Below are 27873 nucleotides of genomic sequence, written 5' to 3' on the forward strand. Positions count from 1 at the left end.
CCAAGGTCCATGACTGTGTAACACTAAATACAATATTTTGCATGAGAATGAATGAGCAAAACAAGTAGTACATCTCTGTGAATGTGGACCTAATGAGACCTTCAATTGATGCTCAGATTTATAACTGCACATCTTTGTTACCATCACAAACCACCAGAATAAATGGCCGTAATTTAAAAGCAGTTCACAATGCGTCGCCTCATCCGTATTGTCTTGAAAAAAAGCTGTTACCCGATGAAAAACACATGAATAATAATGCACTCTAATCTGATTCATTTATACTGTATGTATGTACATTGCCCAAACAAATATCACTTTAACATTAAAGCTAATAATATTAGATAATCTGTAATAACTTAAAACAACCACACAATGTCATTTTTTTAAATATGAATCTTATAGTTGGATGATATACATGACATGCACTGTGTAGTCTGCAAAATAAGTTTTTCTTGGAGTTCAAACTATATAAATAAAGGAGCACGAATGTGTCGTGGCGCGTGTGTCTGTGGAATCACACTGTGGCTGATGACTTTTCATTTTGGAGGTGAAGGTCTGTCCAAAACCGAGCTAACGTCATTCCAACAACCTTTTGAACCTATAGAGCTAGTTGCATAATTACAAGCCAGACCTCTGGCGCCACGTGAAATTGTCAAATTCACTCCAGTTTGTACAAATGAAAGGCTTTGTCCACTCCAGGATAAGATCAAAGACTGAAATAAAACACTACAATTGTGCCATTGTGTTCATTCCTTTCATCCACGCTCCGAGCCCGAGGCAAAGAGCAGTGACAGTCTGCCGCCAGTAGGTGGCCCGGTAGAGGATTATGACTGAATGCTAAGTAGATGAGAGATGTGCCAGTAGTGTTTACAGAAGAGTTTGCCCAGTATTTGTATTCATGGTGACCTGTGTGCCACATGGGACCTGTATAAATGACCTGTACCGTACTTTTATGTCATGTTACAAATCGACATTACTGATGGCTCTGTTCACTTTTTTGGACTTCATCCGCTCATGTGGGGTTCTTTTGGGCAGCGCAAAGAACATTTATTAAGCACTGGCTGAAACATTTCCTCCTAATTGACTCGAAAGTAGCCGCTATCTCAAAGTTGATGAGCGAGTTCCTTGTTGTTTCTAAGAAAGAAGAGGAAGTCTTTTTTTTCTGTAAGCTATTCTCGTCTCGCAAACACTGAAGTTAAGTGAGAACACGGACTCCTGTGAATCAACAGGTCCCACGAGTCACATTTTGTTTTGGAGTGAAAAAGAAAGACATCCTGCATTTTGAGAGAAATAAAGGATATATCATTGTTTTGGATTCCGATAAATTCTTAATCACAGGACTTGAATGTCAATCGTAATGTCAATCGCCCTGAGTCACAGCAAAGTGACAGCAGCAGAAATGAGGAACTGGTCGTGCTGCATATTCACTCATCATCAAATTTTTTCAGGCTGTGGCATTTAACATGTTTGTTAGCAGGAAGTAAAAGCAATAGTGAAAGAAAGAAAGAGAAACATGAAGTGGCTTTTCGATCATCAGAAAGAACAAAAAGTAAACACTGGGTTTCTATTTTCCATTTTTAAATAAAGATGTCAAACCCTAAACATCTGATGTGGTGCACGGATGTTTTTTCTTCCCAACATGGCCTTAAAATGTCCTTTAGGTTTTTCATCTTGGTCAAATTTATTTGGCTGTTTTCATTTTTTTATTAACTCAAAGGCCATCGGGGTAAGACCGGGATCTGCAGCATCCGCTCTCATCAAAACGACCCATCAAAGCTCAAATGTATGCACAGCGTGCCAACGTGACGTCCATGTGACCCACTAACCAACAGATAAGATCTAAAAGGAGTCTGTGATCACTTCTCATTTGTTTTTGAGTAATTATTGTAATGGTGACAGTTTAAGAGCCTTGTTTTTTATTCTGAAATGGTCTAAACAAGTGAAAAGAGACAACCTTTCACGATTTTCCATGAAATGGAGGGAACACATTGTTAAACAAATGAATTAAATCTCTTTGAAGGAAGTCTCCCTGTGTGATTCTTTACTTACAGTAAAAATAAGAATACAACTCTTCAAGTATACGCTGTTGTAACCAAAAAGGAGAGGAAAACTGCACTATCAGCAACATTTACTAATAGAATATGGTGTTATGTTATTAGAGATAATATAACTGATGCTCAAACATGCAAGTGTAAATTTCATGTTGTTTGATGTACTTTTACTTTTATTTTACTCTGCTGAACAAAGAAATTAACAACTGTCAGATAAACACAGAGAAAAATACAGTATTTCACACAAGTGTGCGAGGGTAAAGGTCCACATTAGTGTAAAAGAGTACAACTATGTCATAATCATACCTGAGAGCAGCTCTGTGTGTGCTTATACCATCTTTATCTAGTAAACTAAATGATTTTACCATCTTGTTGATATTCATCTAATCTAACAGACTAATGTAGTATAATCCTCTAATCTAGTGTAATTTAGTGTCTACACATTCTGCACGTTACACAAGCACAGCGCTGTGAACCTCAGAAAGTGGGCGAAACCACGCGGCGCCCCCGCAGCAAACGATTCCACTTCACTGCCCTGTGACTGACAGCAGCGAGGTCACGCCGGTCAGTTTGCCCTTCAAAGTCATTTGTGGCGAAATGGAATGTAGGTACTCAAGTGAGACAATAGCTACACGCTATAACATAACAAATGACAACGAGTCCAAAGGTAAACAACCCGGCTGAGTGTGACAGTTGGGCGAGATGTGTGACGGAAACCTTATCTCCAGCATGCGGTCGCGTAACCACTGAGGCGTGTAAGAGGATGGTATACCTTCAGCACGTGTGCCATGAAACCAATTCCCTTTGTGGCTCCTTTGTGTTTAATATTTGAATATTTTATGTTCCATGTACAGTGTGCATGCACACAGCTATATAAAAATATATACATATATATATGTATTGTATTTCTGGCTTATCCTAGTTTTACCTTTTTATAATTTTATTTGCAAAAGAAACTGAGTCAAATATCATGCATGGGTAAACATATACGGCCAATGGAGCTCAATCTGATTCTGATTCTGTGCCAAACAGTGGCGGCAAAATCCCAATCATATATTACATATGCTTTTGGGTTCCATAGTTTTTCAACATGTGCCCGTATCTTGTGAAGAGAAAGAAGTCTACAGAAAGGGGAAACTCAAGCCGTCACAGAGGAAACTCCCACAGTTCTCGACAGCGGTGATGAGGAGCCGGCTGACAAGAAGGAAGCAGCGTTGAAAGAAGGACGAAGAAAAACATTGAAAATCTTTGTTATGAGAGGTATGTGAATATAATTAACTGGACATACAAGGAGACGTGGTAAAGGTTGTTTCTATTTCAAACCACGGTTTAATTTCCCAGCTTGAAATTGTCTGAGCACTGTAATTATCACCTGGGGATGACTTAATATGAGTGTGATATTTTAAAGCAAAAGCTTCAGGAAAAAATCCAGTGCCTGTCAAATGAATTTATACAAAGTTATGGTTACAAACCGTCTCCTATTTGAAATTTGTTTGATACAAAAGAGGGAAAAACTCACAGTGGAAGTGAAAGATGGACGTAACTCGGAACATTTATTTTTTTTCATTTCCATTAGATATTACAGTAATATTGCTGTCATAAATTGTCAGTTTAAGCGTCGTGTTGTGCCTGGTGTATGAACTATGTGATGGGTATTCATGAAGAACTCTTTGTCCACCCTGTTAATTCATCTGAAAGGAGGAAGTCAAAAGCAACTCATCTTGCATTAGAACTGTTATTAATATGTGTTGAGATCATGTTGACATCCTGTGAATCGGATATGACTTACTGGTGAATTACAGAACTATACTGTTGTAGCAGAGTGAGTGGTAAGAAATGTTGTTTTATTGTATGTAAAAGATGATCTTACCCCCCGAAGAGTCAAATCATTTTCATTGTATATCATCGGGATTTCTTCATATCTTCTCAGATGCTTTGTGCATGCTGTTTTATGGTGGCCTTTGATCTCAGCAATGTCAGGCATGCCGTTGTGTGACCTGCTGCACCACGTTGTTGGTCGGCGTTGGTTCCCTACGTTCTCCTGGAGGGGCTATCCCTGATACAGAGGACCTTCTCTGGTTACTTGTTCACCTCAGTTTTATCAATCTGTTTGTTTGAGGGTATTATAGAATATCTAATGATTGTAAATTCACAAAGATTACTAAGGAGATCAAGAAGTTGAATTTCAAAAAATTCTAATCCTAAACATCAGTGTAATAGAAGAAGAGTAATAGAGTGATTAACAAGTGATTGTTAACAGATAAATAAGGAATCTACCATTAGATGTGATGTTCAATCGTTACTGGTGAGTTTTTTGGATGAAATTGTCTCCACTGCGTTATCAGGCTGTACATATTTATACCCAGTGTGTTATAGCAGTGTGGTAAATCCCCATGTGTGCCGCCAGTATTTGGTACGGTTTATTTATTGATGTGTTTGGACCCCAGAGACGCCATGTGTTCTTGGTGGGTCACATGTGAGTGGGAGAGATAAGCGGCAGGCGGATATGTGGTGACATCCCGCAACAAGCAGACTCTCAAAGCAGAAGTGAGTGCTGGGAGTGTGGTCATGACTCATTTCTTCATTATTTCTAGTAAATGCATTCTCTCCCTCCCTGTTCTCCACTTTTCTGTGGCATGGCCAACTTCTCATCTACAGACCGGTGGATGAGAACGTTTCCAGAGACAGTCGGAAAGGAATGTCCCTCGGAATGATGCCTCTTTTCTGGGTCCTGCTTTGGTCAATGCTCCATCCTCTGGCTCTCTCCTGTGGTCAACACTGTTGTATTGCTCAAGAGAGCGATGGCCTTCAGAAAAGTAGGTCTCCCTGTGTTCATCTGTATCAGCATTAAATATATTTCCCCACTTTCATCATATTTCATACAAAAGTTTCAACACATATCCTAAATGTCATGTAAGTACGTCTGGGATTATTTTGTTATTGCTGGTTTTTCTACCTTCTACTTTTCCGATGTTTGGACACTCGCCTCCTTTTTGGCCTTTGCTCCGAAAATGGAAAACTCGTGACAAAAAGTGTAATAACTAGTTTGTATATTTGTACAAGTTATGTTTGTGGGGGTAAAGGGGAACCCATGTAAGTGTTAGAATGTATAACCATCAGTTAATATGTTTTCTGTTGAAAAATGATGGTACTGGTTCTGGCTTGTTTGGGCCCTCTCATTTCCAATTAAGATACAGGTGCTCTTATCTGGGATTTAGATTGGTATTAGAAGATTTTGAACAACAGTCATTTTTATTCTAACTAATGTTCCTAATGCACCTTGTCTCGCTCCCTGTACCAGCGTCTCCGCTGCTGACGTCCTTGCGCTGCCACAACGACTACAAGTCCTTTGTCCACTGCGAGTGGAGGGAACTGGCAAACGAGTCGCTGCAGCTCTGGTTCAAGACAGAAAACGACGCGTAAGAACAAGCGCAAAACGGGGACAGTGTCTGCTGAGGATGTGGGATTGTGGGGGAACATTTCGGCACCAGAGTCTTCGGTCCCACAGCTCGGTGTTGGTGTCCTTGCAGGGAGAAGTGTGCGCCGCACAGCGCTGAGGTTCAGGATGGAGGTCCGCACAGGACGGCCCAGTGCAGGTACAGCACGAGTGCCTTCTCCCTGGGCATCAAACACACGGTGTTCTTCGTAGAGGGCAAAGCGCCGACCCCCTGCTCGTCTGGCAGACTCAAGCCCGGGAATCTTCATCAGCACTGTGAGTTCCACTGTCACATCGGCCACTTTTAAGTGAATAATAATACAATAATGCAGGTGGTTACACATTATGATGAATAACGGCGGCGCTTCACATCAACTATTGTGCCTGTTTGTGATGTACAGTGAGAACCCGCCCACCGGAGAATGTGTCCACACGTGGCGCAGGTGATGGAGACAGGCGGCTTGTTTGGTCCAGCCCTTACCCCTCCTCCTCCACCCTGAACGAAGGCCTCACCTACCAGCTCAGCTATAGGACAGACAGGCAGGACGACTGGACGGTTAGCACATGTCTCACTCCGCACAACCTGCTACTGTATTGAAAACCTTTTTTTAAATCTTCGAAAGGATCAGAAAAAGGCAGTGAAATGTCAAAATTGGATTTGTCAATTTTTAACACGGTAGAATTTATGGACAGTGGTGCGATTGCAGTCCCCCCAAAAAACGATGATTAAAACAGCTTCCTGCTTTGTGTTAAAGGAAGTTAAACTTGTTAACTTAAGTTAAGTTAACGGAAGTATAAAACACTGAGTATGAGTATATGTCATTTACGAGGCTGGCGTTAAAGCTCAATAAAAAGAAATGCAATTTAACACATTGCAAGCAGTAAAGGTTTAGATAGCTTTTTGGTTGCGGGAGTGTTTCATTTGAAGAACATTTTGTCTAAGCTAAAAATAAATTAGTACTTTTTTTTCCAACCTGAGAATGTACAGTAATTGAGTTTACATGATCTTATCTGTCTAACACATCTGTTTTCACACTGTGAAAGTAAATGCACAGCGTCTCTTTTGCGCAGACCGAGGACCTCACAGACACAAGTGTGAAACTAGAGAAGCGGCTGCTGCTTCCGGGTCACCTGTACGAGGCCAGGGTGAGGGCCCGGGCCAGCGTGGCTCAATGGAGCGTCTGGAGTCCTGAGGTGACGTGGCGCAGTGAAGAAGGTGATTCAAAGAATGCTGAGTGCAACCATTTAACTGTGCATCCTTCCCCCTGTGTGTGCTATTCAGCTTCAGCTCTGACATTTCTCACATATTTCATGTAATGGATCGTTTTCCCCCAGTCAGGTCTCCTCCTCTGGTACCAACCCGGCTCCTTATCTCCTTTTCTCACATTTCTAATCTCCTCGCTGTGTCCATTTTTCAGCTGTAATTCTCGGCTGTAGGCACGTGCACAGATAGACCCCCTGGTGGTGCTCAGTGCCCCGTCTGTGAGTTCTTGTTTCGGCCCAACCCCCCCCCCCCCCCCCCCCCCCTCCTCCTCCTCCTCTTCTTCTTCTTCCTCTGCTTGGTGCGCAGCGCCAAACGGCTGCAGCATCAGGCAATCAGGTGATGACCCCGACGTTGTACTACATGCGCCGCTGAAAACATTACATTGCAACTGGTCCGATGTTTCGTAAAAAACAAGCAAAAATTTCAAAAGCCACAAAGCAATTTAATTTAATTTAATTATTAAAATGAAAGATAGATCTTAAGTTAAACTATATGCCAATCTGCTGAGGTATATTAATAGTGTTTCTGTATCTTATGCTTCAAACAGTAAACAAGAGATGGTACCAAGGAGGATGCTCCTGTGAAGCTCCTTTAATTTATTCAGTTTTGATAAATTAGAATATTTTTGGATTATTTAACATATTATTTGGTTATACAATATGGTCTTGTTTTGTCTGTTTTTGCCTGATATTCATTTATTTATTCTTTGTTATTTTAAATATTTCAGCTGAAAATATTCTACTGTGTTTTTTATTTATTTATTTATTATTTTTAAATTTCATGAATAAATTTGGCGATGGGTGCCCTTTTGTTTTTGGTTTGAGCCCCCCCCCCCCCCCCCCCCCCTGTGCACGTTTCTGCTTAGCTCGCTCTCATTTCCGACTGTGGCTCTGCAGGCGCGGGGCTGCTTCCCAGTTTGCATTGCGTGCTGGATGGGGAGAAGGCGGTGACGTGCAGCTGGAGGGTGAGCAGAGAGGTGGATCACTACATTACCCACCAGCTGGCATGTCGACTCAACCAGACTGCGGCGTAAGTGGAAAACACCAAAAGGTTTTAGGCCCCCCCCAAAAAAAAGCATCCCGTTGCCATGCATTCCTTCCTGTGTTCAGGTCTGAGAGATGCTGCGTGAACCTCACGGTCAGCCCTGACCCCGGCAGGCCCGTGCTGAGGTACAGCTGCTCGCTGGCTGTTGCAGACCCTGCGCGTCTGCTTGTGGAGCTCCTTCCAACGCGCAAGGCCAAGACCTTCCATGTCTCCAAACACAGTGAGTGGAAACGAGAAGCTCCCATGGCACGCTGTACAACACTGCGGGCTGTGACGTGACCCCACCTAGTGTTTGATTGACACCACTGCATCCGTGTCTCTCGTGTTAGGCAATACGATTAGATCGCTTCCGTTTTATTGTGTCAGCCTTAAAGTTGCAAATAACACGCCACAAAACATGTGACATTTCATCTGTATTCCTGTTTAAAACCTGGAAAAAAATCCGATAATCACCTCATTGATGGGACCTTGATCTAAAAATGCCACTTTCTATTTCATCTATGCGGGTCTACGCCACGCTCACCACAGTCTGCACTTACATGACATTTAAAATGTCCTACACCGGTTGTCTCGTTGTAATCTAAAGAGCAATCAATCATCTCATTGCGTTCAACCTTTACGCGATGCTGGTGTTGTAATCGTCTCCATCACGACCGTTCTCGTTGCTCAGTTCGTCCCAGCCCGCCGCTGCAGGTGAAGGTGAGGCAGAAAGACACCAACTGGATGGTGGAATGGATTGAGCCAAGCATCGCTTCAAAAGTCAGACTGCATTACCAGGTGTGCTATTACAGCACAGAGGAGCAGGTGAGCTTTTATGTGTTTGAGTAACATTCCCTGTATGGCAACTATGAGCACCCCCCTAATGGACTCTATCTGCTCCTTTTTTCAGGGATCTTATGTCCTTCAGAACATTTCCAAGGGCTCCAAGTCCCTGAGCATCCTGGGGACGTCTCTGGTCCCTTCCCGGCGTTACTGGGTCAAGGTCAGATCACTGGTGAACCCCAGCGACTATGAAGGAGTCCCGTCTGAATGGACCGATCCAGTGGAATGGACCTCCCTAGAGGGTACCTCACAGGCAGAAGCAAAATATTCCACACATTTCTCCTTTTCCTGCGCATTCCATTCCATTAGTGGTTTTTTTATTCATGTGCAGCTTATTCAAGGGGAAACAGCATGTGCCAATACAAACTATGATTGATTATTATCATTATCAACATTAATTTTGATTTCTCTTCCCCTGACAGCCACCTGGTCTCCAACAACGCTGATCTACTTCACCCTCGGTCTGTTTGTAGCCGCTGTCTTCCTCACAATCTACTTCACCGTTCCAGCTTGTCGAAGGTACTTTATGTCTGTAATAATGTAGCTGTGTTCCTCTATTTACACCTGAGATTACCTGAACATTACCCTGAATCACTACAGCATGCACATCCATTCCAAAGTATATTTGAAGGGGACATAGCATGTTCGTTTGCTTTCATTGGCTTCTGAGAAAATGTGACTTTTTCATTAACAATGCAACATCTACAAATAAATTGATGTATGAAATGTACGCATTCCCATTACTGTGAACCTCTAGATGTTTCAGTTATGGAAATGTATGGCCTTGTAAAACACAAAGGTAGCACACAGGCTTCCCTACAAACCAAATGAAGCTTAAATGGACTCACCGTTGGACTCACCGTTTTTGATATCGCCCTGTTTCACGTGGTGTGTTCTGAACAAACAGGAGGGCGGTTCTGTGGGTAGACTCAGTCCCTTCTCCGGGCAAAAGCAAAATCCTCTCCGAGATCAAGGTGAGGCTTGATGATTGCACAGTTTGATTGAATTATCTCCATTTTTGGTGCATCAAGGTGTTAATGTGTAAAGCCCGATGCCTTTTTTTGTAATCCAGTTGGCCTCAGATGGGGAGAGCATGAGCATCTGCCAAGTCATGCGTTTGGACAGTGTCATGTCGACATGGTAACGCATTTATCACTAACGGATAATAATAATACTAATAACAAAGTCTGCTTTCATGAAAGAAAAGAAATACAGCTGTTATTATAGTCTAAATTAATTTGTCCGCTCTTTATCCGTCCCCCCCGAAGCTCCTCGGCCGCTCTGCTGTGGCCAATCAAGGACGCCGGTCAAAGGCACCTGGAGCAGGACGAGGGCTGCTGGGAGTGTGATAACCTGTCCCCCCCTGCTGAAAAGAATAAGCACTCTGACACGTCCTCCATGAGCTTCAGCGGTCCATACATCTTCTGTCAGGTTAGTTAGTCTCAAACAGTCCATTATCAGGTGACCAAATCAGCCCCACAATAACCGTCCAATACCCAAGGAAGTGTTTGACATTTTGAGAAATAGTTATTAGCATGTATGTATGTATGTATGTATGTAAGAAAAAGTTATTACTGTGTCCGAATGGCGCTCTGATTAGTGAGGTATCTAATTCCTTATTCTGGTCCGATAGCTGTGTTGACCAGAAGGAGGAATAAGATACCTCACCTATTAAGGTATCTTATGGCATCACCATATAAAGACATTTTCAGGCAAACAAAAAAGTGATGTAATGTATGATGTAAAAATGCTGTGTTTTTAAGATGGGTTATGTGATGAAGAAGTGCTTTACGTGACCCTCATGAAACTATAACGTGTCTTTTTTAACACCATTGCACAAATAAAACAAACGAAAGGTGCAGCATTTTTTTAAAGTGTGGTTTGGTGGGGCTGACTGTCTTTATGCTAAGCTAACTGGCTTGATGTGGTATTCATTCTCTCATCTAATTGTCAGCAATGAAAGGAAAATTATGAACATTCCCTTTCATTCAGTCCTCACACATAAAATTATATATTACGTCTTGAGTACTATGCAAATGTAGGGGGAGAACAAAAGGACAGTCACCCCTTGCACAATCTCTAAAGTACTTTATAGGTGATCAAATGTAGTCTAATAAATGCTATTTGTTCAATAAGTGCCACACTGAGCCACGTTCTGTCTTCCCAACAGTCATCAGAACCGAGCCACGAGTGCACGGGTGTCCGGGGTGAAGACAAGGAGATGCAGGAAGAGCCCCCGCCGGACGACTCTCTGTCTCCCTCCCCGATGATGTCCGCCCTCTTCGGGGAAGGGTACGTGTGTCTGCCCGGCCGCGGCGTCTCCAGGTCCACACAGGATCTCGTATCTCACAGCGACGCCGAAGGGACCCCACAGAGACACGGCCACGCCGAGCAGGACCAACAGTGTCTGGATGACACGGAGGTGCCGCCGGGCCCAAGCGAGACCGCCAGCGACCTGACCTCAGGACTCTCCTCGCCCCCCTGGTGCCAGGCACAGGCCTCAGGGTACTGCCACCTCCCTGCAGCTTTCGTGAGCGCAGCAAAGTGAACCCAAGGAGGGAGGGGGTGGGGGGGGGGGGGAGCGGGGCTTTCCCATCTGGGATTACTTGTTTTTAGATATCAGCTTTCCACTTTATTTTAAGCTACTTTGCTTCCATGTGAAAAAAATGCATTGAGTGAGTTTGATTTCATATAGAAATGGATGGTTTTATCTTATGTGACATTAGGCAATGGAGGGCAGTAGTGAGCTAAGTGCAATGCAAGACTATCTATGAACTTCAGGATGTCTTCAGGCTTTTTAAGTTGTTTTTTTTGTTGCAAACTTCCTCACACATTCCAGGTCAGGATGAAATAACAGAAGCACCTTACCATCTGATACAACACAATACAACTGCCCCCTCCTCCGTTAAAAAAATACCTTTGTGAAGTTCAAAAGGTTTCATTTCATGGTCAGAGATTCATCATCTCTTCAATTCAATTCACTTCCTTCCTTGTATATTTCCCCATAATGTAAATATGTTACACTCAGACATAGATTCTTAAGAATCCGTTGAAATGTGTTGAAAGGTAGCTCTTTTTCTTGTCCTTCCCTGAATTCCCCGTCTCCCTCACAGCTGAGGGGAAAGACACAGAATTATGTCGACGGCGTTTCATGGGAAAAGGGGGAAGGTGGGCTGGCCATGTTCACTGCGGTCATGTCTGCACGTTTGCACAAAGGTGTGTGAGTTGGGACGTTGTTGTCAATATTGTAGCCTATGTGTTGCTGGATGTATGTACATATATATATATACAGAATGTCATCTACACGCCAATGTGCTGCTATGTTGTGTTGCACCACCAATGTATGCAAGTCCTCTGAGGCCCACGCACACGTTAAATTAAACGACGATGTACACAGAATATATTTGGGTCGACACATAATACTTGTCTTCTTCTCCAGGTATGTTTCTTAGCGTGAGCTTTAGAAATGCATATAATAGAATAATCAAAAGGGAATTATGTTAGTTAACAATGTTTATGGCTCTTTTATATTGTGATAATCCCCTTTTTTGGAATGTCTGGAATGAATTGTGATATTCAGCTGAAAGATTAAGTCCAATCACATTCACTTTAAAACCTAAGAGCAACACCATCAAGTGTTCTCCATCATGACTGGATCTACCCACTAGCGTGTTGGATGTGTCCGTAGGCTACAGTAGACATATGGTCACGGACAGTGACAGGTGTTTTTGTGAACGGCACTTTCTTGTCAGTCTTTTCTTTTTTTAGATCCCCACCCCACACATACACACACACACAAGGAGCGTTTTGAAAGAAACGCTCCAAAGCCAAAGATTCTATTTTCTGAGTTTCCGAGGTTTGAAATTAAAAGACTGTAGAACTGTGTTTGTTTTTTTCTTTTTCTATCAGGGACACACACTGAAACGTAATTAATTCCTCTGTCTACTGCACATCTGTCGCCTTCTGGAAGCAAGTGTGTGGAGCACATGCACGTATTTATCATAGTGCATGAGCGATGCACGCAGTCTTTCTCGTCACTGTACAGAAAACACAATGCTGGAATTCCAGGCATGCTGATATTGACTTCCTGTGTTTTCAGCCCATCGCTAGGTACGACTTCCTGTCCGATGAAGCTGAGGAGCAGCTTGACACTCACCGACTGAGTCACGATGCCCGCAAAGACGCTCTCTCGCTTCTCTGTTTGGCCTTGGCTTGGGTCGCGGAAAAGCGATTTGATGTGTTTCCCCCAGCATTCCAGTCTTTTTCAGAGGCTCAGCCCCTCCCAAAAAAAAGTCACATTCCTCGCAGTCTCCGTCGGTCCGCTATTGTTCCCAGGAAGGAGAGTGTGAGTGGAGGATTCATATTGATCTGAATCAGAAAGGTGTGTGTTTATGGAAAGAGTGAGCATGTGCTTGTGCTTGATATTGGGGATGTTGTGTGGTCAACAGTGTACAACATGTACACTCTACATAAAAACAGGAAAATAAAAGCAGTGGAAGGTGTAAAGGGTGTGTGGCTCCACACGGATGCTTGTGTAACCTCCTGTTTCCTTACTACTGTACATCAGGGAATTCAGGTCATGCCGAAAAACAGTTTTGTCTTTAAAGGAAGTCTGTCAGGGGACTGTTGTTTCTGTTGTTAAAATATATTTCCCATGTTTTTTTGGGGGGGGGGGGCTTTAAAAGTCTGCAATCATCCACAAAAGCACACAATCATGCTTTTTTGTTGGTGTCTGAAAATCTGCAGTTGGACATTTGAATCAAAGAAAGGAGTCCCCCCGCCCTCCTATCAACAAGATAGGACAAAAGAAGAAGAAGGAACCTAAACAGGCTTTTAGCTGAATAACAATTGAAGCTGCTCTCATTCTGAATGGATGCACACTGCCAGAGGCCCACTATTGTTTAAGGCCACTTTCACACAAGCTTGTTTCCATCATTTAGGAGGACCTTGTGTTGACTTATTCTCCATTATTATTATTCTCCTGATTTTGACCCTGACCACAGTCACGCTTCAGCCAAAGCCTTTTTCCTAACCTTAACAAAACTCTAAACCAACATTTTGGGGACACACTGTTTCTCGTTGACATTGGGATGACTCCCCGTAATGTGACTGTGGGACTCATTTCCCCACAATGTGAGTTAAATCACCAACTGTGCTGCACCAACGACTCCCACCACAAAACAATGATTTGATTGGGACGAAATAATGCTAATAGTCGGGTCACGGTTTGTAAGCAGGCTGGTCTTCCTTCAATTGTCGGCAGGGTCCTGGTCTTGATGGGTCATTATATTGTTCCAGTGGTTGTTTGCTGGTTTGGTAACAGCATTGAATAGACCCAACAAGCCATATCGTCCTTTAAGGTCAACTAGTGAGCTATGAACCATCTCGTGTCTTTAGTCGCGGCCTCTGGTCCCCTCAGAGACCCTCCCACACTGTCATGGTGGTCGACCCCTGTGTGGGTTTGTCACAGCCAACAAGCCTCAAGGCACTTCTCTTTCCCGCTGTTGTTTGAAGTCAGCGGCGTGGGGGGGAGCTGCTGGGACACCTGCGGAAACACAGGCATCCCACCTCCATGCTGAATGTGGAGATGGTCCGCTGTTTAGAAGTGGTATGGCTGTGTGAGATTGCCAGTGGGGGCAACAGGAGGCAAGCAATGCATGAATACCAGAATACACACTGAAATGCGTACCGGGGGGGGGGGGGGGGGGTTAAGTGTGAGACAGATGCTGGCAGCTTTCTGCACAACTGTCATTTGATACACACATCAAACCCAATGATTAACGCACATAATTTCAAGCGATAACTGCAAGTACAACATAAGTGAAAATCATGATTAAATACAGCACCTTTCAAAACTTTCTCATTGAAGTGAATGAGACAATGTGTCAAACGGTGCAGCTGCCTGCTGAGTGAGGGAGGTTTTGCTGCCAAGAGTGAACTGGGTAAATGTGAAAAAACCAACCACAAAGAGAGCGTGTGCCAGAGTTCACTACATAAACCCCCTCTCCTTTTTGGTCAAATTGGACGTTGCACTTCACTGGGACTAACGCTCAATACAAGGCAGTGCTGAACCCTTCATGTAATAATGTCTCTCACAGCTATAGATGCACTGTGTAGACACAACTTAATACATCCATGGGTTAAGGAGGTGGTAGGAAAGTTCATAGTGAAAAGAATTTATCCTTCCTACAACAGTTTGGAGTTGTCTATATTGGTTCAGACTAAAGTACCGTGGTAATTGGATAGATTGCCATGACATTTGATGCAGACACCCATGGCGCTGAATTTAGCTCCCCGTAACCTTGGCATTTTTAGACTTTAAATAAATGCCTTGACAACTGTCGGATGAGTTTCTATGAATTTAGCACAAAAGGATGAATTTTAATCACTTTGTGGTGCCTTCACCTCTTTTAGTATAATCATCAAGTCAATAAAAATCTTTTATCGTTCCTGCAAAACTACATTCCCATTAGTCACAGTTGTATTTGTGTAGTAATAATTGGCAAATATTAGCATAGAACCATGCTAAATTTAAAAAAGGCATCAGCATGTTGGCGTTGCCATTTAGCTCGAGTTCTTAGCAATTGAGTTCATAAGTATGACCTCCCAGAGCAGCAAACACGACTACAGAATAAGACTTATAAATACAGCTTTATATGCTTTGTTCTCATCCACCTATTGCTCATCACGCATTGATATTCATGCCCAGTGACTCTCTAAATAGCATGTTGACCATTTCATAACAAAACTTTGCCATTTGGAAGCAAATTTGTGGTCATAGAAGATTAACCGGTGAAAAAGGAATAAAGACACAAAACACTGTAGACAAACAAGTAGATTTAACAACATCAGCTTCTTATACCCATATGAAAATAGCATTCATTATTGCAAAAATGTCATTTTGTCATAACAGAACAGACAAAAACAGTAACAGTTGTGGGTCGGCATTAAAAACGTGCAGGTCGTATTTTCAATAACTTATTGATTATGGATTATTGGACACAAAGAGCATCATCAGCATGTTTCAACATGTTAAAACTAAACTAATATGATTTTTTTTTAAATTGTCATGTTTATCTTTTAGCTGTCCTTCAAAGAAACTCTTAATTTTCTTGTTTTGCCCCTTCTCATTTCCTGTAATTGAAAAACAATGTGTTGGATTAATAAGACAAATGTAATGGGAGTCGTGAAAAAAACATGTGTAACTTGGGGTGTTGCTTGGGGTATGTTTCATTGAAAAGCAGAGAAAGAGACCGAAACAAACAGATTAATGCATTTACATGAGTATTGAGATGCATGACAGCATTGTACGTGTGGGCCTAAGCCCTTACACACACACACAACACTTTTAGTCATACAAAACACAATAAATGTTGCTAGAGAAGTTAAACACTGCATGAACCTGGTAGGACACAGAAGTGTTTGATCTTTTTCTTCAACCTCGCTGTCTTTCTGTTTGAACCATCCTGCCATGACAAAACCACATGTAGTTTGTAGTATGTAAAAAAATGGCAGTGATAAATAAATAAGAAACATAGAGCGACGTCAGGACACAGGTGTAACGCTATCATCCCGTATTCAGATAGCACCTGTTTCTTTACACCTGTGATGAGATTTTGAAATGCACCAATTTATCTTTTGTTCTCACATCTGTGTAATTCCAGTGTTTGCAATGAGTTAAATATAATTAAATAGGGTTAATGAGAACCATCGCTGTCCTACAGAACTAAGAATGAAAAACAGGTAAATCTACACAGCGTCATCTTCGTGTAGCTCATGGAAATACTGCACATTTCAGTCAACATCTGTTTTTGGTTGCAGATAATTGCTACTAAAATAATCTGATTAAAGTAAATGTCCATTTTTATGTCAATTATTGTGGCTGATGAAACAGTCTTTCAGGAAACAGACTTTGTTATTCAAACCCCATCTGTCAACATCTAAGGGCGGTTTTCTTTCAGCTGATATCAAAACAAAGTTTCAAGAAGAGTTCTGACATTGCACTATTGTCCACGGTCCTACAGCGATGCGCTTTCAGTCCACAGGTTCTGTGCTTTAGCACAAATTGTCTTCATACCGGCAACTGTCGTTGTAGAGGCAAGCAAGTTTTCTTGACAAGGTCCCGCTTTTATTTGTATTCCATTTTCTTCTTGCCGCCACGCTTTCTCCGGACAGATGGAGTTACAAGTTCACCAGACAGTCATTAGTAGTGTTACGGAGTGAAGTACTTAAATGAAAGGAGTCACTTTGCTTCACCTCTGAATCCGCAAAATACAGTTCCCTTGGCCTCCTGAGGTGGGAACATAGAAAGATGTGCTTTAGACTGCATAATATGAATACAGAATAAAGAAATACTACATACGGTCATTCCAATCCAAACCCTTTATAAATTGTTTCAGTGTGTCTTGAAATATTTAAAGACGCTGTGAACTCACTTGGCTTCATTTGACCTCTACATTAGCATTGCTCTCATAGCTGCCTTGCTGATTCGTTTGCGATTCTTCCTCATCCTTTTCTTTGGACGTGCCGGGGGTCTGGGGCCTGTGTGAACCGATGGCGGCTTTGTGGTACTCGTAGATGTTGTTGCTGTTGAAATACGATTCACATGTTGTTAATATTAGCTAAATTACACATTACCCTTTCACTTTGTGTTATTGTGAAAGTGTACATCAGAACAACCAAGAAAACTATGTTTCATTTAGCACATTATTTTACTCTGACATTGAGCTAAAAGCCAGCATTCTTATGTATGTTATTTTTACTACCCAAATTATTAGATAATGTCTCGTACCTGGATTTTGTGTGGTTGTTTGCAGATGATGATGATGTTTACCATGCAGGTGATTTTGACTTCCAGTTTCCTTTTCTTTCTCCCTTTCCTGCTCTTCTCGTTTCAACTGCTGGTATCTCAGTATCTCCTTCTCTTGGTCCAGCCTCTTGTGGAGAAGTAGAAGCTCTTTTCTCTCCTGCTCCAGTTTTTCCTCAATCTGTAATATCCTCACCTCCTCAGGAGTGTCATTGTCTCTCCGTCTCACCTGTTCTCGAGGCTCTGGATTTGGCTCTTTAGTCGCTCTTAACCTGATCCCAACTCTCTCACTGGGCGCCTCAGTAGGACTGAACATGGCTTCAGGATTCTGATTACCAGGGTGAGAAAATCCACTTCTCGAAGGTTTGGATTTTTCGTCTTGCCATGATGGACTGTGTATTTCCGTGCCTTCTTCGCCGCTACGGTTTCCCTCGTTAACGTTCCCTTGGGTGCTGAGGAGCAGCAATCCCTCCCCTCCCTCTACCAACTCGTTCCTTACTTCCTCGCCAACATTATCCACTGAGGAAATAGTCTTGTTGACATCTGAGATCCTTCCATTTTCTCTCTGCACATCTTCCAGATTTTTTATTTGGTCTTTAGTCTCAAGAAGCGTGGTGGCATTTTGCTTCCAATGTGGAGAAAAAGCAACAGCATCTCCGGTGCGGGATGGATCTTCCTCAGACAGGCTGTAAACGTCTCCAGGCTGAGTGAAGGTGTCTCCTCTGGGACTCCAGTGCTGCTCCAGGAGGTCCTCCAGGTGGGTCCTCTGGTTCTGCTTCAGATCATCCCACTGATGGAGTTCATCCTTGGAGTGCACCTTGACCTTTCACAATGAAATGGTAGAAAAGTCTAATTTAGCTGGATCTTAGTTTAAATCAACAAAGAGGGCCAACATTTTTCTGAAGTTCACACAAACATTTTCAATAAATTCAACACCCAACAGTAACAGTAAAAAGTAATGAATAAATCATATCTATGCTTTAAAATAAGCTGTCTGTCCTACTAAATAAAAAAACCATAAAACTATGCAAACGATATGAACTCAGCTCTTCTGGTAGGTGTTGGTCATGCATAACAATGTGTACATGCTTAGAATAGTCAGGTTTAGACCAAGTTTAAAGCTTACATATACATTTACACATCCACAAGTAGTACTTCTAAAGCATTCACTCTGCATCAAATGGCATGTAAAATAGCATTCCTAATGTACCTGTCCTTGTCCCTGGCTGAGTGTGTGGTTTTGATGCTGGTGGTTATGCTGTCTGCGCATTGACTTCCTCTTGGGCGCAGGGGGGTGCGAAGCCGGCCGACATCGGCACTCCACATGGTCGACAACTGACACCACGGCGTCAGCGTAAGTGGGTTTTTTGTTGACGTACTCGATCTTCAGGACCTGGAGAGGTTGGTAATAGTGGATTAATTTGAATACAACACAAAGATCAGCCTCCCGTGTGCTTAGATATTTGCGTACTGTGCGTTTTGTGGTTGTTGTTGTTTACCTGCAAGTATCTGGTGTGCGTGACGACAGGGACGCACCGCATGCTCTTAGTGTTGCAGCAACCAGAGCAGCGCTGCACCTCGACGCAGGGCGGCCACAACATGAAGTGACCATTGCTGCGGTCCAACATCTCCCTCGTGACCTCGACCACCTCGGTACGAACTTTGCACTGAGCTTGCTGAGCTTGCTGAGCCAGCTGAGCATCTGCGAAGCGGCACGAGATGAGTGTGAGCATGGAAGGATTAAGGAACAATGGGCTACTGAGCAAAGACACAGTGATTTTGCATCGGTCTGAGGTATTGCGCTTCTGTTTATGATAATTCTGCATCTCTTTGTGGCTGTTTTCGGTCTTAATGTGGTCATGTCGTGTCTTTATGCGGTCAGTAATGTGTCTCTTTATAGATGTTTTGCTGGTCTTTTGGTCATCTTGCATCTCTTTGTAGTTGCTCTGTGTGTCTTTGTGGTCATTTGGCGTCTCTTTCTGTGACATTTTGCAGACAAAACTTAAGGGGGCCCCTGACCCCTTGGCCCCTTGGCCTCTGCCCTGTGGGCCTGTTCAGTAATCCATCCGTGAGTGTGAGTAGGACTGCTTGAACTTGTCTTAGCATTATTGTTCAGTATTGTATAAATTATACTGTTGAGAAAACTACACAACATTCTCCCTTTTTGCAGATGTTTGTTTAACAAATAAGTAAAAGATCTGAATGCACATGGTACATGATTTGCAACAAACATCTAAACCCTCACAGGTTGCTAGGAGTTGAGCAAATATGAGCAGCTTAAACCCTTTCAATACTATTGTGCTGACTTATTCAGCCCTAGTGACTCCCCTAGCTTGTTTGCGTTTGTATTTAAGAGATGACTTAAATCCAGCTGTTGTTGAACAGAAACAAGCAGGTGAAAATGAAAATGTGTCTTACAGCTTCTTCTAATTAGACTTAGGGTTAATATCGCATTGGTCTGAAACATGAGGAAATTTGAGGATTAATGTTGAGCCATTAGTGTCTCCTCATGCTAGAGGGAATCTAACGAAGAGTGTCCTGTAATTCAGACATCTGCTGTATAGCAAAAAAAAAGGTTAATAGGTGGAATTTTACCGTGTCACCGAAGCCAAGACTTATCACATTAATCAACTCAAAGGAAGGCGGCCTGAAAACACAAGCAGCCCTCAAAAAATGTGGATGGAGTACTTTTACATTCATGAGGAAAATCAGGAATCCTCCATGTCAGCACTACGACCTTCTGATGACCCATTAGTATGTATCATTACACAGAAGTATCCTCACAAAGGGTCAACGGTACCATGACAATAGACGTACAATAAACTGGGACACATTGATCACACCAAGAAACCAGTCTATCAAATGACACTGGGGGGGAATAGATACAAAGGGGGGTTAGCTCACCTAGGCTCCTTGGTAGTCTATGACCTCCATTGGCTGCAATCCCGTCCTCCTCATCTGAGACAAAACAATAAACAAACACAGCGTTTGACTTGTGTAAACGTGGCAACTGATTTATCAATGGTATTTTTTTTGTTCAATGGCCCAATAGCGCCCCCTGTATGTATAGAGATAAAACAGGCCTAGCATGTAAATAGAGGACACAGAGACCAAAAGGGTGTGGGGGTTGCTATTGTGTGTGTGTGTGCATGCACATAGACAGAGAGACACAAATAGAGGCTAAGACTTAGACTTAGGAGTTGTTGTCATATGCTTACTCTGTTTATTTTTCATGTGTGTTGCTAAGGTCATGTATTTTCCCTGCTCTTCTGTTTATCTAACTTTTATTACTCGTGATGTTTACTTATCACAATGAGGGTAGAAGTATAGCCATGTCTTCTTAGTTTTCATTTAATCAATTCAAACTATGTATTGTTTAGTGATATCTTGAGGTTTTTCGTGCACAAATATCAACCCAAAGTCTTGATTTATATGAAAATATCGTTACTTAAGTAAGTAAGACTGCTTTTTGTTGTCTGTGCATTATTATTCATATCTGCCTTTGCATGTGTTCAATGCATTTTACACTTTAATTTGAAAGGACGCTCATAAACAAAAAGGCTGCATAGCGCTCTTTCAGCTTGTGCTGCATCTGTTTGTCATGAAATTGTTGTCTACATATCTGATGGTTTCTGCCTCAATAGCATAGCATTCTAAAAAATGCTGGCAACATTTTATTTGTGTTTGTGAAATATGGAAAATTAAGAACAGTCTTAATGTTAATGTAATTGGTTTGCCAAACTATACGCTTGAGTTTCGACATCAAACTTCCTATTCTGTTAATAGGAAATTTGAATATGTTGTCACGGTTCAAATAAGATGTGAACAGTCCAGTTTGAGCGTGTTTCGAACAGTTATGTGAGGATGGGCTGGTCTTTACCTACGGAGTCAGTGAGCAGCAGCAGCTGAAGGTCCTCTATGGAGGCGATGGGGCTGTTTCTAACCAGCTCCACCAGGGCTGCAGGCAGAGGCTCCCCCTGAAACACACAAGTATTTACAAAACCCTATAAGAAACATATAAGCGTTGGGCAGGTTTTGTTAGTGATTCTAAGAATAGCTAAATTCCCACCCGGCATTCATCCAGCATCAGACATTACAGACTCTTCCAAACAATTCCTCTCAGGAAACGGAGTAACCCTGCAGCACGTCTGCAACGTCCACTTCAAGTGTTTCTGTGTGTGTGTGTGCATGTGTGTGTGTGTGTGTGTGTGTGTGTGTGTCTCATCACAATAGGTCTCAAATTGACAGGTCTTTAAATACAAAGACTGAGACTGTGAGATTTGGTTACATTAGTGAAAGCTGACTGTTTGAGAGGAACAAAAAAAATCTTTTTTTAAATTTTCATTATCAAACCATAATGGTCCAAAATGACCGATTGGTATTTTGAATATTGTTTACGTTGACTGGTTATTTTAATAGAAAGATCTGCACAGCCGTATGTCTCTTTTTTGTGTTGTTAACAGTTTTTTGAAAGACAAGGATTTAAAGCATGGAGACTATAAACACTATCAGGTTTTGGCTCGAGGAGAAGTGCTTAATTCATTTCTGGATTATGTTGATAATAACAAAATGGTAATTTAACACTAGCCTCACACATAAGCGTCACGCATTTGATTAAATATTTCCATACCAGCGGACCAGAAACCAAGCAACAGCTCTACATTGTGATTCTATGGAGTGACCGTGGGTTTAACCCCCCCCCCCCCCGGTCATTACTGGGCAAGAGAGCTGAGAGGGTGAGGGGGTATTAACCAAAGCAGACACACAATGGTCACTAAGAGCAGGGTGAATGACTATTGGCGTTGTGTCTTCTCATCTGCTAACATTTAGGGGTCAAAGGAGCCAGGAAGGAGTCAGGAAGTGGGGGAAGGAGTGATATGGAGAGGAGGAGAGAAGGGAGGTGCATCTGAAAAAAAAGAGGGATAATAGATGAATAAAAGACGGGTTAACATGGACCAGGATCAGACATGGGTCGGGACACTGCTTTAAATCCCGTGGATGCGCTTAATTTGCGTCGTCGCCTCACGCCGAGATGGAAGCAGTAAGGACAATCTCAAGGCAGCGACATACGGTTTGATGTTATGACTCAAGTCCCCTCCAGTAAACTGTGTGTCCACTGCCATTTAGGTTCCGGAGAACATGATGAATCCCTACAGGCAGCCGGTCTCAGCCAAAGGAAGCAGCCATCCATACATGGTCATGTATTCTCATCCTGTCTGTACTATGCACCATGTACTTCACCCCATTGTTGGAGTCAAATCATACAGCAGGGGAAATACCCGCTGTGTTACACTATTTCTCCAATGCAGAGCTGCCGATGCCCCTAAGGAGCCATGATGATGACGATTTCTTCCCTGCTCGGCTAATTGTGTGTGATGTCAATTATAGGATGTGCGCCTTTGTTACCAGTGGTGCCGGCTGGCATGACGATTTGTGTCCCAGCAGGAAATACGGAATAAACACTTTGGTTCCGATAAACAAAACAGATGTAAACAGATTGAAAATCCACAGACAAAGATTATAATTATAATGAATTATCAACGTGTAACTATTGGTTGAGGGTTATGATACATTTATTATATCAAGGTAACGAAAACACTGCCGACAAGGAAATTCCATATGACACCTACAAGCATGATGATGGATGATGTCATTGAGGAAGAACTCATTTGTTGACCTACGTAATTGCAAATCAGAAGATATTCCGATTTTTTGATACACATAGTGTGTAAGAAATAACAGGATCACATAATGGTTTTTTTTTTAACCTATTTCCTTTTTGATTATTTTAAATAATTAGGATGTTTGTTTTCCAATAAGGGGTTTGTATGTACTGTCTGTGGTGCATTTAACTACTACCCAATAAATCATTCCATTGAGTTTAGTGTCCTTTTACAGGAGGACAACAGCCCGATAATCTTTATAATTTTCATATTATCCAATTCTTAACTCCCTTGTACAACACGACTGCTTCCATGTTGGTCGTACCATTACATTCCTCTTTTATTGTCATGAGAATTGTCCTAAATACTTTTTTCCATTCTTACGTATAACAGGATCAAGCTCTCATCCCTTGAAAGTCTCTTGGACACATTGAGGAATGCCAGGTACACGCAGCGGCTGCAGTGTGCCGGGCCGGAGAGGCAGCATCTAATCGTACATAATTAGGGGGTCCAGTGTGCTGCCGGCACACCGGCGGCACACGTGTAAGCCTTCACATGTAGTCACTGAAACGGCGCCAACACGTGCACAACACTGGAATGTGTGCATGAATGTTACTCTAATTCATTCCTTTGTCATCATTCAAATCTGAGTTGGAGAGGCGCCTGATGCAATTAAAGATAATGATGACTTTGTCTGGATTCCTCTCTGGTGGTCCACAGTTAAATGAACATGCACTTCATATGTATGGACCCCATCACTTGCTCTCAACACTAAATGAATCTTAATGTTCCTACGATTATGCTCTTTTCATGGGATCTGATTGCAACTAGAACTTTAAAATGAGTCATGGGGAATTCCTGGCCCTCTACCTCAAAGCCTTTTCTGCCTCTAAAGGACTTGTTCCGTGATTCTCTTTTACATGTGGTAGAGGAAATACAATATAAAAGGTAATTTAGTTGTGTTTCACCCTTAAAATGTAAAGTGAAACGGAGGAATGAAAAGCAGAAAGTTGTTTTCTTTTTATTTACGTTTGTCATTACTTTCATTAAAGCAAATCATTCTCAACACGTGCAGAAGTTTCTCAGTGACGGGTGCAACATGCAAGACCGAACCGCTCCTTCGCTCATGGTGAAAAGAACCTAAGCTGGCCCGTCTTGTTTGACTTGTTTAAACGTCCACTTGAGCGACTTGTTAACTGCGTGTGTTTTGACCCCATTTGGTTTTACAAGTCACTATGGGGATGAATTTCCTGGGTGGCAAACACAGGAGGCAGACGTGCAGATCAGATCTAATGCAATGTGGATCTTCGTAGTTGTTCATAGGCAAAAGAAGCCCAGATGTATTTTGGATCAACACGATGTCCATTGGGCTTCACTTGACCTCGGTGGGACCTTTAGTTAAGTTCTGTCTTCCTGTTCGACCTCAGCAGACGGTCAGACGTCGCCAATCTATTCTGCTTCCTTATGTCACTGCTGCCTTCCCCCACCCTCACAGAAAATATTATCCAGTCAGGTTGCTATTCAAATTTGCAGGACTGCAGAAATAAATGACTAAGAGTGGAAAACAAAAGTATCATTTCCAGCTGAAAGCGTGATGGGGATCTGCATGTGTTTTCAAAGAAACATATTAGTGATGTAATGTGTTTTAAGAGGCCAGTCGTTCACAGCACATCATTTGAACTCAAAGTTACACTCCAGCGTGTCAAAGTCAGAGTTCTCTCCTGGTTGCCTAAGTAACACCGTGTGATGACGCTCACTGACTAATTTATGGACTCAACATCTGGAACAGCATCCATGAACAGCATCTTTTCACCACGTGGGGCAGCCAGCAGTAGAAGGAGCCACTTGTGGCTAACGAGGCTTGTCGCCCACGGAGGGACGGGCCGCGTGCACATGGGCATCCGTCCATCGCGCCATTTAATTGGAGGAATAACAGTTATTTACTGTGTGCAACCCCCCTCGATAAAGCAAAGAGAGAAATACTTTATTATAAGACCGACTGGAGCAGGTGCACAATCTCCAAAGTAATTAAAAAAAATAAGAAACTCTGTGTTAAACAGCAAGCATATTTCACGGTATTTGACTTCATTTTTTAAATAGTTGGCATTAAATAGTTGCTACTCTCGTGGAGCAAATTCAAATAAATCTCACTTCACGTTAAAACATCAATCCGCAAGGAATCACACAAGGACTCGGTCACTTCTATACTTAGCCTCTCCAAAAGTCCGCCAAAGTGTGAAAGCTGCGCACTCACCTCGGTTGCGCCAAACCGCGGACACGCCGCCAGCAACGCGAGCAGCAGCGGCACCAACGAGCTCATCTTGCTGCCCAGCCTGGAGCCTCTTCGACGGACCGGGCATTTATGGAAGCGCGACTGTCCGTTTGCTCCTCCGGTAGAGATATCCGAGGGAGAGGGTGAAGAAAGCGCACTTGCTCAGCCAGGGAGTACGCGCCTTTAAGTCCCCGGAGAGATACCAACAAAAAGGGAAGCAGGAGCTGAATGATAAATCTCCTAGTTGTATTTTTTATTTTTTTATTCAGGCGCTTTGTCTTGACGTTGTGTCCAGTCTTCTTTCTTTAAGTCCGCCTTGCGCACAAGTGCGCGTTTTAACGAAAGAGTTCACATGTAAGTTAACAAAAAGAAGTTTACGACATTTTCCAGGTCACAAACTTCAAAAGACAAAAACTATCCAGGACACTCCAAAAAAAAGAGACAATTGCAGTAATTCCAAGGATGTCCAGCTTTTCTTCAAAATATATCCAATAGGATTCTCTTTAACCGTGACGCGTCCAACTCTCACACACGCTGAAAGAACGTCGCAGGTCAGCTCGCTAGTTTTCTGTCCTCTTCTTTCCAAGGAGTCTTATCACTAAGAAAAACCCCGTGTGGCTCGGTGCCCTTCAGCCCTGGACCTGCCTGATTACGCAGCGGTGGTGGTGGTGGTGGTGATGGTGGAGGAGGAGGAGGAGGAGGAGGAGGAGGAGGAGAGGGGTACAGCGCACTTCCAAAGAGCCTCTCTCCCGCCCCCTGCCTGAGGAATGGCTGATCATCTGCGCACGGAGGAGCGACAGCAGCCCCTCGGCCTGAATCATTTATTCAGATCCTCCTGAGGCCGAGCCAAGCTATTCTGTTTCTGCCACATGATCCGGTTTGAAATGTTAGTATTATTAACTCTGAGGGTGTAGGACCGTGTAAAAATATCAAGCTGGTGTCGGAACGCGGTGGTCCTGCTACTATCATGGTCTATTGGGTAGAGTTTCAGATAGTACACGTGAATATGTTCCTCCTGATGCTACTTCATTTACTCCAATATGGCCTCTACAATCCAGACAAGAACCCCTACTTGACAGCTTAGTAAAATGTTTCACGTTAACCCTTAATACCCAACACTGAATGTGTCTGCAGGGCCCTTCTTTTTTCATTCAAAGCACATTTGTCTTCTTTTACCTCAAGATTGAGTGTAGCACTTTACTATTGCTCAGGTTAAGGATAAACCACAGTTAACTTAGAAATAACGTTTTTGAAATCATTCCCACGTCTCATTTTCTCATTTACAATCAGTAAACTTGCCATGTCGATCTTTTAGTGTTCCAGTAACTTTTCACTTAAAAAGTTAATGAGAAATCTGTTATAGTTCTTGAATGAGTGTATTTGAAAGATGCTTTAATAAGCAGAGTGGTTACTTATGAATGACCTGTGACCCTAAATTCTGCATACTGCATTATGGACCTTTATGCTACTATTGCTGGAGAGATCACAGAGATAGTTGCCATGTCAACTGTCTCCCCTTGTTACCTCAGCATCACGGTGAGCTGCTATCTGGCAACAAAGGGTGTTTCTTAAAATCACAGGGCTCATTCTCAGTCCTGACCTTCGACGGTCACCCATGTTTAGGGAACATTTTTGAACAATGCCCGAAGGTGACTCTGCATGTTTAAATTCAGCCGACCCGCGCCCAAAAATAGCGTATCAGTCTGCCAACCTCGTGGACCTGTAACGATACCCAGCAGGGGCAAAAGAGCAAGAGAGTTTTTATCATTAAACACAAACATTTCAAAAGGTGAAGCGCTGGAGAGAACAACACTGCTCAATGAATTACTGTACTGATTCTGACTGGACTCAGACACCGCTGTGCTCCGGGCCATGAACAAAGCCAGTCCAATCATGGCACGGTGAATAATAGGATGCCATTGTTTTTCTAACAAGAGTCAACGGAGGAAACAGCATGAGCTATGGAGCTATATTTACACCGTTTCATATTTGCACGTTTGGCCAAGGCCACACAGCACTCTGGTGTAACAATCGTTACTGTGGACAGCGTAATGCAGCACTGTGCACATGTTGGTGGTGCAAAGTGAAACGGTCAAATGGTACAGCAAATCTTTTTCTATACATAGATTTGAAATGAATAGTATATTCTTCGCTTTAGCCCTCAGTTTAAAGTGATTTTTGAAACTCAAGATACACAAAACATCTTAAAAAGTAACTCAGTGAAGGTACGGATGTGCAATTTTTAATAATGGAAGATGTGGCCGTGATCCCGGTGAGTGAATCATGGACGTGATCATTTAACACATATCCACTTCTGAAAAAAGCTACAATTAAGGGGCATCCTTTGCGTTCTTCCTCTTACCGAGGCCGCTCGTGTTGCCAGTTTTACGACGCTGCACACCTCAAAACGTATTTTATAGTGTGCCTCAACCCGAGTGTTTGAGGAGGAGGAAGAGGAGGAGGAGCAGGGAGGTGGGGATTTTCCCAACCGGAACCGCCATCGGTCTCACGCCCC

At 42.7% G+C, this 27873-nt stretch overlaps 2 protein-coding genes across 2 annotated transcripts; one reads left to right on the top strand and one right to left on the bottom strand.

The window, feature by feature from the left end:
* The first annotated feature begins 3181 nt into the window (after nucleotides 1–3181).
* csf2rb (colony stimulating factor 2 receptor subunit beta) lies at nucleotides 3182–11166 on the top strand. The gene is made up of 15 exons (XM_037475274.2): nucleotides 3182–3311; nucleotides 4710–4867; nucleotides 5353–5470; nucleotides 5582–5763; nucleotides 5889–6043; nucleotides 6559–6703; nucleotides 7648–7780; nucleotides 7861–8015; nucleotides 8466–8599; nucleotides 8685–8859; nucleotides 9040–9136; nucleotides 9525–9591; nucleotides 9690–9757; nucleotides 9886–10048; nucleotides 10788–11166. The coding sequence occupies exons 2-15, from the start codon at nucleotides 4750–4752 to the stop codon at nucleotides 11163–11165; spliced, it is 2088 nt and encodes a 695-aa protein (XP_037331171.2). The 5' UTR covers nucleotides 3182–3311; nucleotides 4710–4749; the 3' UTR covers nucleotide 11166.
* A 4275-nt stretch (nucleotides 11167–15441) lies between these two features.
* pdgfbb (platelet-derived growth factor beta polypeptide b) lies at nucleotides 15442–26015 on the bottom strand. Its single transcript, XM_037477112.2, has 8 exons — nucleotides 25341–26015; nucleotides 21304–21400; nucleotides 20328–20381; nucleotides 18923–19125; nucleotides 18634–18816; nucleotides 17409–18246; nucleotides 17053–17203; nucleotides 15442–16907 (listed from the first exon to the last, which is right to left on the bottom strand). The coding sequence occupies exons 1-7, from the start codon at nucleotides 25404–25406 to the stop codon at nucleotides 17070–17072; spliced, it is 1575 nt and encodes a 524-aa protein (XP_037333009.1). The 5' UTR covers nucleotides 25407–26015; the 3' UTR covers nucleotides 15442–16907; nucleotides 17053–17069.
* Between the last annotated feature and the right edge of the window lie 1858 nt (nucleotides 26016–27873).

This window comes from Pungitius pungitius, chromosome 12 (genome assembly GCF_949316345.1).
Source record: "Pungitius pungitius chromosome 12, fPunPun2.1, whole genome shotgun sequence".
In the NCBI taxonomy this organism is placed as follows: domain Eukaryota; kingdom Metazoa; phylum Chordata; class Actinopteri; order Perciformes; family Gasterosteidae; genus Pungitius; species Pungitius pungitius.

Coding starts and splice junctions, on each gene's coding strand:
- csf2rb (XM_037475274.2), top strand. CDS start 4,750: ATGTCCCTCGGAATGATGCCTCTTTTCTGGGTCCTGCTTTGGTCAATG. Junction 9,758..9,885: donor GACAGTGTCATGTCGACATG/GTAACGCATTTA, acceptor TCCCCCCCGAAG/CTCCTCGGCCGCTCTGCTGT. Junction 10,049..10,787: donor GTCCATACATCTTCTGTCAG/GTTAGTTAGTCT, acceptor TCTTCCCAACAG/TCATCAGAACCGAGCCACGA.
- pdgfbb (XM_037477112.2), bottom strand. CDS start 25,406: ATGAGCTCGTTGGTGCCGCTGCTGCTCGCGTTGCTGGCGGCGTGTCCG. Junction 18,247..18,633: donor TCAGCCAGGGACAAGGACAG/GTACATTAGGAA, acceptor TCATTGTGAAAG/GTCAAGGTGCACTCCAAGGA. Junction 17,204..17,408: donor AACAACCACACAAAATCCAG/GTACGAGACATT, acceptor GTATTTCAACAG/CAACAACATCTACGAGTACC.